General features: G+C 44.7%; 1 protein-coding gene across 3 annotated transcripts in view; it reads left to right on the top strand.

The window, feature by feature from the left end:
• Positions 1 to 200: 200 nt before the first annotated feature.
• The window catches only part of LOC139549067 (tumor necrosis factor alpha-induced protein 2-like), a 32,539-nt gene continuing 15,886 nt past the window's right edge, over positions 201 to 16,853 (top strand). Inside the window, exons 1-4 of one of the 3 annotated variants that reach the window (XM_071359172.1) lie at positions 6,194 to 6,473; positions 8,998 to 9,065; positions 10,345 to 10,825; positions 10,977 to 11,203. In XM_071359172.1, coding sequence (XP_071215273.1) covers positions 10,365 to 10,825; positions 10,977 to 11,203 — 688 coding nt within the window. In that variant the 5' untranslated portion in view covers positions 6,194 to 6,473; positions 8,998 to 9,065; positions 10,345 to 10,364. Of the gene's footprint in view, positions 342 to 6,193; positions 6,474 to 8,997; positions 9,066 to 10,344; positions 10,826 to 10,976; positions 11,204 to 16,853 lie in introns of those variants that run through there. The other 2 variants (XM_071359173.1, XM_071359171.1) reach the window with 2 other exon arrangements.

Genomic DNA, 16,853 nt, shown 5'->3' with positions numbered 1-16,853 from the left:
TCTAGCCACAATAACCAAAGGCAATTAGTATAATCAGCCTCTCTCCCTGAGGGGCCTGTATCTCGCTGTGGAGGAGGAGGCGGTGGGGGGGGGGGGCAAAAATGGGATGGCCCGCTTCCTCAGGAAAAAGCATCTTGCGCTATAGCCAGGAAATGGCCAACGCCAGCCCTGGAGTCCAGACGAGCCTCTGGAACAGAGAAGCAGGCATTACTTCTGAGCTGTCGGACCTACGAGGACACAGCAACTCACACACACACTTCGACCAGTTACATTGCCCGTGTGGCCCAGGGATGCCACTGATGTGAGAACCACGGGGATCCTCTTCTTAACAGCATAACAAGGTAAGAGCTGGACTCTGGGCCCGGGTGAAACCATATGAGACTTTTCATCTCAGTTTCATGTTGTCCGGGGTGTCCCTGGTCTGGCTGGGCTCCGGTCAGAGCTCCCCTCGGAGGCAAGTGTCCTCACCCACTCATAGAGAGCAGAGCGGAGACCAATGAGAGACCAGTGAGCGGCGGTATTCAGTGGATGCTTTCTTAAGAGTCATACAGCATGTCACTGTTGTTTCATGTATAGTCTGTATGGTATGTTTATGCATCTGTTGTTGTGTCTCTACTATAGTCTATGCAATAACATCATTTAAATACAACTTCCTCCAAGATCAGTATTTTGTTAGCATGTTGATAATACGTACAGGGCTCCAAAGCCTTGTGGATCAGGAAAGCCATGCCTAGATAACTACATGAATATACATACAGATCAGATTCTCTTAACGTTTAGTCCATCTAGAAACATCCCACATAGTGGACGACCCACAGCTGTTCATCTGTTGGATGTTTTGATCATGTTTTCTCTGGCTAAGTAAAACAATGTAACTGAATTCTGTGGGTGAAGCTGTAACTCTGGTGCCGTTTTAACCAATGTTTCAACGGTATGAATGCCTTGTTTGATGCGGTGTAGTAAATTTGAACTACACTGACCGCTGACCACATGTTCAGGGTTAAGGGAGCAGCCGTCTGATGATTCATTGATGGTTATCTGAGCGTCCATCAGGGAATCTCTGTTGTCGTCTGCACTGTTTGTTCCTGCGTGTTTGTGACTCATGCACGGTCACGGGAAAATCAAAGTCACTTTTTCTAGAAACATTAGAGCAACAATGACAAAGTCTAAAGATGAGTCGTATGAACAGTAGCTTAATATAGGCCTACAGTCCTATTTTTGATTGTTTAACCTTTATTTAACCAGGAAAAGCCCATTGAGACCCAGTCTCTTTTTCAAGTGGCCTGTATAAGCCTTCTTGTGAGATGTCTTACAGTGAGGCACTATGTAACCAGGGCCCCCATTATTCACTCCTTAATACAACTGTGGGGACAGGTACACCTAGGCAATTCAAGTTTGGACAGTTCAAAGGAACAAGACCTGTGCCCACTAGGGATTTCAATGTTGAACGATCTGACCAGTACTTCAAAACGTATAATGTAAGAGTTTCTGTCTGGCCTTAATGATGCTACATGGTGTAATATAACATACTATAGTAGTCATAGCAGTCACAGTACCATATGAGAGATAGTACAATGTTTTCAGGCTATAAAGTGTGTTAAGTGGATAACTACACTGTTACAAATGTGTGCTTTGCAACAACAAAACTAGTGACAACTGAGCTGCCACCAACTTGAAGGAGATGAAACCTTAACTTTGATGGAGTATTGAAACACATAATCCTTATGATGTTTTGAATCCTGTCTATTGCAGAATTAGATACTTTTTCTGAAATGTCTTCATGTTTAATATTGTTTTATATATTTGATAATTTGACATTATATACTTTTTTGACAGGCATTGTCAAGTACAGTATTCAAACTACTAGCAGTAACTAGAGTTTTTACAGCAAGTATTGCAGGATACTGTATTTGCCGCCACCATTTGAAGTTGGAAATATGGGAATGAGTTCTCTCATTATTGAACGTCAATTTTCCTGACGATTCTGATATCCATTCATCATGATTAATTACACCTCATGGCACAACAAGCTGCTTATTAATACTAATAATACAAACATGCATGCAACATTGTGTATATAAGAATGTCAAAAAAAAATATTACCCACAATCCTCTAAAAACAGCCACGTTGTAAGATAGGAAGTGCAAGGAGATTAAACCAGAGACTTCCAATGAGTTCAATAACTAAATTTTCTCTATCTTTGGTTATCCTCATAAAAGACACTTACATTTTGAGCAACATATTAAGTTGGATTTATTCTTAAATGTTTTGGTAAAATAACATTCGCCTCTGAATATTATTTTACTGTGTGGTTAAAATTCAAATAGAATTCCAATGTGTTTTGATGCTGCCTTTTACATGCACTGAAACAACAAAAAAGCGTTTTCACAACACTCTTAAAAACCCCAATATTCAGATTGAAGAACCACTTTGGCCGTTTCAGAGTACTTCTATTCATTTTTAAAACCCATTCAGTGTATCAGAACACTTCCATTGGGTTTACATTCAAACACCAGATCTCAGCTTAGGTGCACTACTTTTCATGGTTTCATTACACAATCATGGCGTTTTGAGACGTTCTATTTTTACAGTGTCATATATCCAGTAAACAACAGTAAGCAATGCAAAACTTGACAAAAAAAAGAGCAACTTCATTCTCAACATCAGGGACAGAACTGCCTGCCAAACTCAGGACATGGTGGTCATGTTGCCAAGGTCAGCGGTACCAATGCCATGATTGAAAAAGAGTTTAACTCAGGAAGGAAAAGCTGAGACAGAGAGAGACAGAGACCGAAAGAGAAACATGGGATGTGTGAGAGTATACTGTACATAATTACATTTGTCACCAAGCCATTACAGCACACCCTTTGATAACCACAATGGTTCTGTGGGATCCTTTTTTTATCCTTTTTTTCCAACAGTCTACATTACAATTGACTCGCCTGCTGAGTGATGAGCTGGCTACATCCCTCTGCCGTCCACCTGAATTAGCATTGAATTAGAACACTCTGAACCTCTTCAGGTCAGGGAACGAGTTTGACGTCTATCCGCTCCCCAGATGGGTGAATCGTGAAGCACCAGGATGCTACTTACTGCAGTCAGCGTGAATAAAGGATAACCGTAATTCCTCCTGTGCTGTTGGCTGTGTGTGTTTGAGTGGGACAGGAGACAGATTGATGCACTGAGACTGGTGAACCGAGAGGGCATTCAATAGGGGCCCTTCACTCAGTGTGGGTTGGTAGAGGTGCTCCGAGGGGGCTTCCCGTGGCCTGTGTGGGGCGATCAGTGCAGGATGCAGGCAGGCTATGATTGGAGCGCCCCCCGTTGTTCCCACACACAGGTGCTACCTTGTGGAAGGTTACATAACCATGACGACAAACAAGGAAAATGTCCTGATTGGCCAGAGAGGGTGACATGGTGAATATTTTTCTTGAATTCACATGAAATTCATGTTAGTTGACAACTTAACAAAATTGTAAATCAAAACTAGACAATGAACTGACGTCTGCGCCTAGTGTCATCCAGCCTTGAGTGGCTTGGCAGTGGTTCCAGGGCCATACCAGCGGTCTGTGGTTTTGGAGAAACACACACAGAGAGCGGTTGTGTGGACAGAGTGGTTTATAAAGATTTGTTTTTAGTATATTTTAGCTTATCCTGAAGAAAAATGTTACCTGCCCATTTGTCAAACATGTGAATGCAGATGCCACTGCACAATATGCATGGGTTGAGAATGTGAAAGTTAACGCAGAAGACGGGAACCCTTTTCTAATGGCATACAATCTTGTTCGTTTAGGAATTCCAGAACCTCAGTGGCAGAGCTTCTACATCAAGAAATATTGAGCTACTAGAGCTGCCCTCATTCTTTTGCCTATCTTTTCAATCCTAGAGTGAAAGCCGCTGAGATGATAGAGATATGGAATCCATTCCACAGTCATGAAGATGACCTAAAGATAACTCACTATCTAAAACCAAAATAATACTTGGGGGCCGTTACGAAACCGCTGAAACACTGCCAAGGTGAACTGTAGTGACAGCTTGGGGAAAAGGGTAGAGAGACAGAGAGAAAATGTTGTACTTAACAATGAAGAAGGCAATCTTATGCAGCGCTATGTCCTGTTCCCTAAAGCCTGAAATACACTCCAATTGCGGGCTCCTCTATATAGAAGCCAAGGCACACAAATAGCCACTCTGTATTCACAGCACACCTTAGATGTGCTGCCAGTGGCTATGTTTCCTGTCCCTCTCACCACCCACACGCCAATCAACAGGAACAGACCCAACTAGTGGTGTGCTCAAAGTGTTTCCACTCAGACAGATCCAATCACTGCTCTGTAATTCATTTGTTTGGCTACTTGGGACAGGACATTGGAGGACTCACTCAACGGAATGCTGAAAGGTGGCAAAGTTCATTCCAACTCTCATATCCATGCAGTACTTAGTCTCTACTTCCAGACACTGGAGCATACAGAGCACCCTGATTCTGGCCTGGGAGACTATTCAGAACTGTATTACATTGACGTTTTAGTCAGTTAGCAGGCACTCTTATCCAGAGCGACTTACATAAGCAATTAGCATTAAGTGCCTTGCTCAAGGGCACATTGGCAGACTTTTCACCTAGTTGACTCTGGGATTCGAACCAGCAATCTTTCGGTTACTAGCCCAACACGCTTACCTGCTAGGCTACCTGCCGTATATGGTGTGCAATCCATTTAGTGACATTCTCAAATTATCTCAGCGAGGGTAAATCCTTGCTGTAGTGCACAGGTGTCAAACTCATTCCACTGAGGTCTGAGTGGCTGCAGGTTTTTCGCTCCCCCCTTGTACTTGGTTGATGAATTAAGGTCACTAATTAGTAAGGAACTCCCCTCACCTGGTTGTGTATGGCTTCATTGAATAAGCTTGACACCCCTGGTGTAGTGTATCTTCATGCAACTCATTGTCTCTGACAAATAAGTTCTGGCATTCCAGCATGACTTAGCACTATGTGAGGTGGGGTAACTGAGTACACAACTGTCCTTAAAGAACTGCAGGCCAACTGCGTTAGCCAAGGTGACTGGTGGTGGCCACTCACTATTCCGGTTCAGAGTCTGTGTCCGGCAGCAGCCCAGGTTAATCAGTATCACCATCCATTTTCAAAGTCAAAATCACTAAAAGCTTGATGCTTGTTTGGTGAGTGTTGTGCAAAAAACACTTACGAGAAACTATACCTATTCTATAATTCATGTGTATTAGACTCTTTGACTTGCCCCCATGATTTAACCTTGTAGAACTTTAAGATGGTTTTCCAGGTCAGCCAGGCTGAAAGGGCACTCTCGGGACAATCCTTTGTTTATACATCAATACATCAGCGGCTAAGCTTTTCCCAATTGTTTACTGTACTCTCAGCCTCCCAGGCTCAAACTGATTTCTCAATGTTTTACTGAGTGCCAGAATTGAGAGTAAAACTGGAGTTTGTGTAGTCTGGGGTGCTTCGTACAACACCGCTCCAAACAATGGCGTCCTCATTGGCTGCCACAAATGAAATGTACCCCGCCATGATGCACTCGTACACAACTCCTATTGTCTTTTTGAGAGTGAACTGATATATATTTGAGTGACTTCCTTTCAGCGCGTGCTGAGGCCGTTTGTTCTGGACAACTTACAGGCCAGTGAGGCCAGAGAGAAGGGCAGAGACAGGACATTGACCATTCGTTCACAAGGCACAAGGTGAACGTTTGAGTTCAATCTTAATGGACATTTTCTTTTGGCAAAATATATGTTAGGATTCAATTATAACTCTATAGCACCACCTACCCCACAATATTCCATCATGGAATATTGCCATCAGTGTTCATTATGATAGCATCCTATTTATGTAGACTGCAGAGGGTGTCACTCTCACAGAACAGACAAAGGTAGGCTTGCATAACACAATAATGCGATGCATAACACATTATAACATTTCGTCATGCATCTGTTTTGTGAATAAACTGTCTACATTCCTAATAAATCATCAGTCGGGATGACTGCCAGAAGCTCAAGCCATTGGCTGATCCTGGGTCATAATGTGACAGTGACGTAGCACTGTAAACCTGACTGGAAATTCCAGGGGAATCCCGTCTATGTTTTTTCTTCCAAGTATACTGTTTTATTGGAAACGTGCGGAAAAGACAACGTGGCATTACACGACTGTAAGAGAGAACGTATTAACTTGATTCTGACAGCAACTCTAGAGACCTCAGTCGCACTGCTGTCGATGCCTTTGCGCGATGCCAGGGTTGCTGCTCCGCGCCACTGCGATAGGCTCCTCGTCCAGAAGCCAGCCCACAGAAAATAAAGGGTGTACACTTTATAGAACTTACAGCAGCGCACTGAGCGCAACAGTCTCTCACCTGACGAGACAACCGTATCTTGGTTTGTGACTAGTTCTAGGATTTCACTTTTTATTGTATTTTTGGTGCATGTTTTTAATAAGCGAGCAATCATGAATCATGTAAGTAGATTCATCTGTTGTGTGTTTCTCTGACTGTTATTGGATATTCATTATGATTTTGTCACTAATGGACTGACACTGATGACATTGACAAATGGCATTAACCTACAAACAGTAGTGTCTAGGGAAATGTGGTACATTTACACGTTGTTATTGTATTCATTATTTTTCAGTGTTGTTATGTTGTGTATGATGAAACAAAGTGCTATATTTTAATTGAAAGGTTTTTGCAGAGATCATCTCCGATTTTCAGTTTTTGTGTAATGTTTTGGTGGCAGTAGACTATGACAAACTACAGTTTGTAATACTAGACAATTTAACCCCCAAAAATGTTAAATCACATTATCTGGTGTTACAATCTGTAGCTAGTTTTAGATTCCTGAATCTCTTGAAAATGATTGAGTTTTTAAAGAGTCAAGCTCAGGGTTCTGTGTCAGAGACTAATCTGATTCGTTCATAAATCATATTTATTCTACGAAGGTTGGGCCTGAGACAACCTTTGTGGAATAAATATTGATCAGAAAAGTCTCTAATGCTGAACCCTGAGCTTGACTCTCTTTATAAACTCAAGCATTTTCAAGAGATTCATGATGTATTCCTCTGCACTCTCAGGAGAATTTAACTCAAAATGAGCTGACTGTGACAGATTTTTTTTACTGCAGAAGAAAATCCAGAAAGTTCAATTCGGTTTTTGGGGGGGTCCCCTTCCTTTAGATCTGCTCACAGCCAGCACTGTGTATTTAGACATGGGTCTACCAGAGAACAGTTAACAATTTACTGCCCTAAATATGTTGAAATAAGGGACATGTCATGGAAAAAACACAATCTTTGCCGAAGTCTTATAGGACTCACATAGCCATTGTGTTAGCTGTTGCAACTACTGAGCAATGCTGATGTGAAAGTGAGCTGCTTTGCTTCATCACTTAATATGATCCTGATGACAGGTAAGGTATTCGAGCTCATTGTTCAAAGCCAACACTGAGATTGGAAGCCTTGATTGAGATTAAATCTGGCCCATCAAGGACACTGAAGGGCGAAATCACCCGTTGATTAATTTTTCCTCGTAGATGAGGAAATAATTGAGGGGAAAAAAACAGCCTTTCCAAAGTAATCGTACTTACTCGTACAGGTATTTCCTATGCTGCTAATATGTTTTATTGGATTCACATACCCATGTTGCCAGTCTCCATAACACCATCGCTCTCAGGACAGTTTCTGTCCTCAAGGAAAGTTACACAAAACTGTATGTTTTTGGGGCCCTTCCAACAATATTGGGACTCTCCTCTAACCACTGCCTTCATTGGGTGGCCTTAGGCCAGGATGGAGATGGAGAGGAGCCCCTCATATCTGCCACATCTTGACGGCAGGCCTGGCCTTTCTGCAGTAGCTTGATGCCCGCTCTCTCCCTTCTGACCTTCATAGAAGAGACAAGATGTCTTCAGAGAGGGGACTTTGGACCCAGTGAAGTCTTTCATTACACACTATCGTGTTCAGTTCAACAGTTCAAACTTATTCTAGGCCTTTTTCTTAGTCTCTAAAATGTTAAATAGCTGGAGGTCAAGCCTGAGTGTAGGCCTATTCAAGACATGAGATTAAAGAGGGTTGTTTGTTGATATGGCTAATAAACAACACATTGGCGTCATACATATCCAGCCAATCCAGAAGGACATGATGTACAAGCTTTTGAAGTTAATCTGTGTCAAGAGAGATGAGACCCTCGATAGTGTGTGTAAACAAAACAGAAATGCCTGGCCTGGCTGGTGAGTTGTGCCATTGGCCCGTTACAGAGGTGGAGGGGAGGGGACCTGTCCCTTTTGTCTGCTACTTGGTCCTGGACGAGACAGGAAGTAGAGTTAGTCTGGGAAAGTGGTCCCCGTATCTCCCCCAGTGATCTAACTGCTGCTTTCATAATGGCTGCTCTGATTAGGTTATAATTAGAGCAGGAATTACAGTGTGGCTTTAGTAGCTGAGTAGATGAGGAGGTGTGGGAGAGCAGGGATGGACAACAAGGAGGGCTGTCCACGGGACCACTTGTTACAGCCGCTCTCAAAAAAGCTTATCGGACATCTGTGTTACTAGTGTCACCAACTGTCGCCAATGCTTACATAACTCGGTTTGTCAACATCATGCTTCATGTTGATGTCCCTCCGTGAATATCTGTGCATTTAGCAAGCCATTGTTCATGAGACTTTGTGTTTTCTACCAGAAGTCCAAGATAGGCCTATCATTTGCTTTGCAGAACTATTCAGTATCTTTTCAGTTTCCTTGTTGTCATGCCGCTAGTTGGGCTTGCTTCCTGTTGTTTGCTCATATGCATTTGCATTTTCTGCAAGTCATGACCTTGAACCAAATGGGTAAAATATAACTTCATTAGTAAGGGTGTGTAATAACACATTTATAACCAGAGTCATATGCAGGCCTATTCTGTCACATCACTTATATAGCCCTTGTATAGGCTAAGTCCATGTTGTGTAAAGAAAAATGAAATGGTTCACTGTTATATAATATCCCTTTCCACAAACAGGTCATCAGTTGTACGTTTCAGTCGTAGCAGTTTCCTTTGCCCCATGGTTACTTCCCCTCTCCAGACAGGTGGGTCTTTTTACAAGCTGGCGACCTGGTCTAAATAAGTACAGCTGTGTATAACGCTCTTATACGGTATCACAATATTCTCAGTGTGGTTCCCCTGGAGGTTGGCTCTCTAATTGCACAGGGAAATCCTTGAATGCTTAGCTACCCACATGGAAAAAGCATCCAGACGCATTGTCATTCTAAAACACTTAGGGAAGCCAGAAAACAATAGGTCCTCTTTAGGAATTTAAAACGCGCTGACCGTAATAATTTGTGTAAAGCTATTCACGTTATTGTGAAACATCATGAATCAAGTATTTTTTTAATCTGACATGGAATGTGTTTTAGCATATGTTATATCCAGGCTAATCATTCATCATGTTTGACTTAGTTTTTACTTTACCCAGAATTCATCAAGGAATTTTCATTGATTAGAACAAAATCAATACTTTTTTTGTTTGTATCAAGTATCAGTAGGAGTAGGTAGGAGAGCATTGTAAATTGGTGAGCGTAGGATGTCTCAGCATTTTCAATTGATAAATTCAGGACTTCCCACTCAAATGTTCTCAAATGCCACTTTCATTTCCCCCAAATAAGGGCATGGAACTAGCGGCCTCCATCATTATCCCAAAGCTTTTGAACACACACACAGAGGAAGTGATTCAGCGTTGTCCCTTCCCCTTGTCACCAGCCGTAAATATCGCAGGGCTCTCGGTGTGGCAGGAAGCCCATAGAGAGGAACAAATATGTTTTCTTGAAAAGGGTCAAAGGGCATCAAAGACTATAGCGCATCAACAAGTAGAACAAGGATCTGAAACCTAATAAAATAGGCCCAGATCCTGGATCTCAGCCACATGACCATGATAACATAGCACATGTATTCACAACCGATTTCCCACCAAAATGGAAGCAGGGTTAGGGTTTCCATGGTGATTCCTGTTTGGGTGGTAAGGCGGAAGGTTACCTGTTAATGTTTTATCAGATAGACTCTTTATAGAGAATGATTGCTGTTAATCATCCAATATATGAACTCTCCCGTAACCCGACACAAGCGTGGGGCAGTAACATTGGGTGAACAGATGACTTATCTTAAACTGTATATCTGAGTTACTTTAGTAACTGTCTTTATTAGCTGCGTCAGAAGAAATCTTATCAGGTAGCCTGGTATAATGAACAAAGAAAGATGTGTGACACTGTATTATCAGTTTCATTCAGGCCCAATTTAATGGAAGCATCTCTTGGAAAAGGTCCCCTGTAATCATTCCACATCTCTCTCTCTCTCTCTCTCTCTGTTCCTTAGTTTAACCCCCAAGTGGAAGCATGCCCATCCTCAAGAACCTCCCAGCGCGGCTGAAGGGAGGCAGCAGGGTGAACGGGGAGTTGGAGAACACGCGTGGCGAGCTGATCCTTCGCAAGATGAGCCTGAAGTTGAAATCCAGCGCCTTTGAGGTGCCCAGTGACAGTGAGGAATGGACTCAGGCGCACTCACTCCTGGACGGGGGCACGCCACGAGACCGTAACCCCTTCGAGGACGAGGAGGATGAGAATGAGGCGAACGAGGAGAGACGTGGCGGCTCAGGGAGGAGTTCGTTCAAGGGCACCCTGGAACGCATCCGAGGCGTGTCCCCGCTGAAGACTCTGGGCAAGCTGGGCAAGGGGCTCCGTATGTCAGGCCGCAGTAAGGGCACTGCCACCCCTTCCCCTCAGGGGTCCGTTGCAAGCACCCCCACCTCAGAGAAGAAGAAGAAGGGCCGACGGAGCTCAGAGGGAAGCTTACTCAGGTACGAGAGGTGTAGAGAAAAGCTGTTGAGGAGTGGTTTAGTAGAGGATGTTGAGCTCAGCCCACGTCTCCTATAACCTAACCCCCTTAAGAGAAATAAAGGTTAAATCAAAAAAAAAATTAACCCTTAACTCCCCCTCTTCTCCGCACAGATTTGCAGGGAAGTGCAGGGAGAGCCTTCGCAAGGAAAGCCTGCCCAACGGGGAGCTGTGCTCAGAGAGCGAGGGGGGCGACTCTTCCAGCCGCCGGCTCTCCTTCATGAAGATGGTGGGCCTGGGCAAGCTGAATAGGGGGTCCATGGCCGACCACTCGTCTCATGAAGAGGAGGTGGTGGAGGAGGAAGTGGTGGAGGAGGTGAAGCCAAGGGAGCCCCTCTCAGGTAAGGACAGCCCTCAGTGGAGCGCTGGGTTACTAAGGGTCAGCCAGTGTGCACTGTGATCCACTCTGAAGGATTCCAACGGGGGTCACATGATGACTGTCAATGACTGTTGATTGGTAATAGTAAGGTTATGCTAGCTCACCATTACATTTGAGGAGTTGAGATAGTGGTCAAATTAATGGAGATCGTGGCTGATAATAACCCACACATTTCAACTGATATTTTGCCTTGGAATATATCACTAAATCACATTTTAACCAATGAGTAAAACCACTCCTGTCAACCACAACAGACAGAGAAGCACTCTTTGCACAAAGTTAGTTGATAGCTATGGCCAATGTTTACTTCAGTTCAGCTGGGCGTTCCATGTGTCACAGGTCTATGAAAGAACAGTGTCAGCCCCTTTTCCAGTAAACAATCATTCCCGCCATAATCCCTGCAGTATGTTACTATTTTCACAACGGAGATGATGTTGTCATTGTCTCAATGTCTGGGCTATTTTTGGACACTTTGGAAACAATGGGAGAAAGATGTCGCTGGGATAGAGGAGACCAGGTCCAACTGGGCCACTGCTGAGAGATGCGGTCATTGCTATGCAGGAGGACCAACCAAAGGGTTTCCCACAGAAATGTTTGATGTAGGGTGGTGTTGTGGTGCTGTTGGGACTTTATTCACTATTACGCTGGCCTTCCTCGCCGTTAAATATGTGCTGTTCCGTTACCCACCTTTGTTCATTAAATGGCATCTCCGGTATGAAAGAGTATAATTAACACACAAACCACACTATGGGGTTGCTTGAAAAGCTACTCCATTATGCTTAGAATAACCAATGTTGGAGAAAAAAATAAGGTTTTATTGAATACTTATTATACACTAAACATTGTCTAATGATAGGTCTGTTAAATATTTGTAAAGCACAGAACTTGATTCCGTGAGTGTGAACTTAACAATTCAGAGCTTAATGGTCGGGATAGTCTGGATGGTCTGGATGGTCTGGATGGTCGGGATAGTCTGGATAGTCGGGATGGTCTGGGTTGTTAAGTTCACACTCACGGAATCAAGTTCTGTGCTTTACAAATATTACTCAGTAATGGTATTCCCCCATGTCAGCTCTGCTAGAGATCAGCTTTCATGTTTAATACCAACAGGTTGTGCCTGTCTCTCTGTGTGAGGAGGAAAGATAAGGCTTATGGTGGCAGCAACAGACCTGGGGTTTTTTTTATTATAAAGAATGCAGAGGGCCAGTTAACCAGCTTTACAAAGAGCACAGAAACGTCTGAGAGCTCAGGATCAGACATGTTCACTCTTTGTCCTGGTCTTTCAGTAAGCAAGCGGTCCAAATACCATCTTATCACGCTCAAAATATCACTGAGATGTGTTGTTTACAGGCTGTTGACGTCATGCCTCAATTGCTAAGACCCAGTGGACACGTCACGCATTCGGAGGCTTTATAGAGATGCTGCTTCTCCGTGTTCATGCCATTTTACCTGCACCACTGGGCCCCATGACATATCTGAGACTAGTGAAGCAGGACAGAATGGCTTTATCGCCTTAGAAATTCAGCCATACAGGCTGTCATATCAAAGCTTTACACCATTACACCTCGCCCCAGGGATCCATGCATGAGTGCCGTACGGAGAAAGTGAGGAAAGAGGGATCCACGGAGGAGGAATGGGATGTGTGCACCACTCTGTCCGTTTCAACCATGTGTGTTATTTATTGGGTGAACCCCCTAGCTGACGCACAGCGAAGAGGCCTTTTTTGTTGTATATTTGACTGTGTTTGTTAGGGGAAAACACGGCGCTTTCTGGCATTGTTCTCTCAGCTGTCAGCACAAACTGTTGGTGGTTGTTAGCCGGCCCCTTAAGTCACAAAGACATGACCGGTAGGGAACTGTAGGTTTCTTTCATTCATTTCCTCATGCCACAAAACTGAAACTTCTCCTATTTTAAAGGTCTTTTCAGGGTTATGTTGAGGCTGGTAAATATTTAACACCATTTTCTTATTAAGAAACTAGCAGTAGCAGTAACATTCTCACCAGGCCATCCCTCTGTAAAGAGATGGGCCCTCCTTTAACATAGAACAAGCCTTTGTTCCTTGAGGCTGTTTGTTTCTGGACTGGTCCTTAAAAAAAGAGCCAGGAGCTAAGGAAAACAGGACGGACAGTTTATGTTTGTGGACATCGGTGTTGTGGCGTTCATTCCAGAAAGAAACCCGTATGTGCTCGGCTAAGTAGACTGTGTGGCTGTTCTCAAGTGTCAGGAAATACCTCAGTAATGGAGAGTGAGTGGCTATTTAGACTATTTGCCAACTGTTTCAGACATATTGAAAGCAAAATGTTCATGATCCGCCAACCAAATATGCAGTGTGCTGATACTAAAGGATTCAAGACAGAATATAGACAAGAAAATACAGACATGAACTACATTGAAACTAAGGACACATGTATTCATATGCGAAACCGCAGTACATCTTGCAACCCATTCGTGCCTTGAAAGTAAAGCAGTTCAATCTGTACAGTCTGAAAGAGCACAAAGCTATAGCAACCTCAACACTGCTCCCTGTACCTCCACATGGGATTTTCCCTTCAGTCTTCTTACAATCAGATGAGTGTGGCAACCAACCTGGCCTCAGGTATTCAGAAAGCTAGGGTCGGATTACAACATATTCTGTACCAAGCCCTCGACCCACAGCCCCCTGTCCCAACCCAGCTCCCCTATCATCGTCAGCCCTAGCTGGTGAACCAGCTAACATGGTAGCCATGATCTCAATGCGTCCTACCCCTCTGATTGGCTGGGTGGATACACATCGGATTGCTCATAGCATCCGAGAGCGCCTTGATAACAGGGCCATATAGGAGGTGCAGGCCACTGCCTCGTGAATGATTTCCAGGCCTTACCAAATGACAACCCCAAGGCCCCTGGACCATAAAACCATAGCTAGCGCTGGCTCATGTCCTGCAATAGCTGCTGTGAAAAGTGTGTCGGGATCCTAGCAACTAATGACTATATTAGCCATGATGCAATGCATGCTGCTTCCTCTCATATTCAATATATGACCTTGAAACACAGCAGTTGTAACACTGTCAGTTTAAAGTGTCCGTGTGCCAAAGTAACAGGTGTTTTCATACCTCACTGTGGCATATAGAAATGCAGTATAACAAGCAATCAGTTAGTGAAATAAAAGACGAAGAAATGAAGCTGGGCAGAGCTGCCTTTTCTGCCAGAGTGACAACCCAGGGAGTGAACTTTTCCTATGATCTGATTAGTGTTTGTTTTGTTACTGTCAGTCGAATGTCCAGAGCAATGAGGAGAAAGGGGAATCTGAGTGCAGTGCACTACTGACTCCCAGGATGAGTTAATGTGATCAGTCCCAGCCCTGCTGGGATGTGTGCTGACGGCAGGGAGTGGCTGGGGAGGAGGCCTCTCTGTCTCTGGACCTCCGCTCACTTCGCATAGACGCCATGTCACTCTCCGTCCGGAGGGACAACCAAGGCCTGGAGGGCTGGCCTGGGACCAAAGGCTTTCTCAGGACAGGGCTAGGACAGGGCCTGGCTCGCTTTGTTGTGGCTGAGCTTGGGATTGTGGAGAAAGGGATGGAATGAGAGGGTGGGAAGGGAAGGGGGGAACAGATTTGACCCAGCTGTGCCTGCAGGAATATGGGGGAGTTTGGTGGAGCTGTGTTGGATTGTTGGATGCTCCTCTGCTTATAAGATTTTTAGCTTTTGGAGGAAAATATTTATCTGCCTCGCACACGCTGAGATGTGAAGACAGGCAGGCTGCCTCTAGCCTGGTCCCATATCTGTTTAGCATCGACAACGACCATAGCAGTTGGCTCTACTAAAACACTAACAGATCTGGGACCAGGCTAGGCTGCTTCTGTTTAGATAAAGGCTGAATGTTTACCAGAGAATGGGAGAGGTTGAGGTTCTGGGAGAGGTTGAGGTTCTACAGCTCAGGTGTCCACATACAGTACCCATAGAAAGCCTGCAGAGGACTGAGGAGGTGGTGGGCGTAGATACTGGTCTTAGACTTTAGAGATACAGTCATTTATTTATTATTTATTTATTTTTGAACTTTTACCTCTTTTTCTCCCCAATTTCGTGATATCCAATTGGTAGTTACAGTCTTGTCCCATCTCTGCAACTCCTCTACAGACTCAAGAGAGGCGAAGATACAGTTTGAAGGGAACATGTGATGCTGCTTTGAATTCACTGGAGAACTGTGGTTTTGGAGTCCAGGAAAGAGGCTCATATTTTACTTGCTTGGCACCCCGGGACAATATAGTGCTGCTAGGCTCTGAGCAGCATGACTGGAGAGCGTCTCGATGGCAGTTCTACAGGTGCGTTCTTACCCTGCATCATTTGAATAGAGAGTACACTACATATCACTACATATTGATTTGACTCCTTTTGGGAATAGAAAAGCCCAACATTTCCCCTTAAATTCCTCAAGGTAAAGTTACATAATATCTGCCCTAGCCACAGCCTTCATAGAGATCCCATAGGCGGCCCTCGCAGCATTATAACTTTTGTGGTTTGGACTGAGGAAGGGTGGTGCCACTGCTGTACATTAGCTGGGTATGTTCTGTATGACAGGCTCAGGGGGCAAGTGCCTTGGAACAAAAGACCAGTGTTCCCATGTACTGTTTAGCTTAGCTAAGCGTCTGTGGAACTGCCCATTCCAGGCCAATCTGTTCTTTTAATGATCCCCGAATAGGCCGTCAAATCTGTGCAAAGCCCTCAAACATCTGGCGATCCAGTGCCGGTGTTATTTCAAGGGGACACGTTATAGGACCTCAAAAAAACAAAAACATCTCTACTAAAAGTGAGGGCCACTGACTTCTCACCTTAACGTGGTGATTGTGAGCAGGCCGAGCCACGGCGGACGGTTACTCCCTCTCTGTGACGCGTCGCCACCAGCCACACCATGCCAGGGCTCTGTCTGTGGGCAGACAACCATCATGTGGAAGACGTGGTGTCTTCCTATCACAAGGGAAGAGGAACAGTCATTTTCCACCTCCCGCTCTCTTTAAGGGAGATGTGCCTGGCTGTATTGTGTTTTATATTTAGCTGTCCTTCCGCTGCGTTGGCAGGCAACTTTGGAAATGATGGAGTGATGTTGGGGGGGGCGGGTATGGGCGGTGCCATGGCATCGCTGGGCGCTACTTCTCTTCCTCAAGCGGGACAGGGAAGGATGAGCAAGGCGGCAGGCCGGCAGCGGCGCGCCTCTAGTTCCTTTATGGGAACGGGGAGAAAAAACGGGCAACTCAGCACTGCCGTGGAAGCCGTGAGGTTCCCCGAACAGAGCGAGAGGGATGGTTATTTACACAGCTGATCTGTGACGCACCATAGCAGTGGTGCAATGTGCTTCGTAGGCCTATAAGAGAGAGTCCCCAAAGTGGTGTCATGTCACCGCCCCAGCCCCACACTTCCCTGCCCCTTTTCCTGGGGTCGTTGTGTTCAGTCACCACGCCAATTAAATGTAGGAGGAGGAAATTACTTCATTTCCTGCCATGCTGCTGGGCTGTGCAGGACAACAGCATGTGAATTGCTATCCGGCTGTCCAGAGACACAAATGACTTATGCAAGCAGATCGGGAGCCTTATTGAGTTTGAAACCTGATGCTGAGACACACAGCAGCCCATTCAC

Source organism: Salvelinus alpinus, chromosome 22 (assembly GCF_045679555.1).
Source record: "Salvelinus alpinus chromosome 22, SLU_Salpinus.1, whole genome shotgun sequence".
NCBI classification, from domain to species: Eukaryota; Metazoa; Chordata; class Actinopteri; order Salmoniformes; family Salmonidae; genus Salvelinus; species Salvelinus alpinus.
Note: the sequence above shows the minus strand (reverse complement) of the source record. Positions and strands in the feature narration are given on the sequence as shown.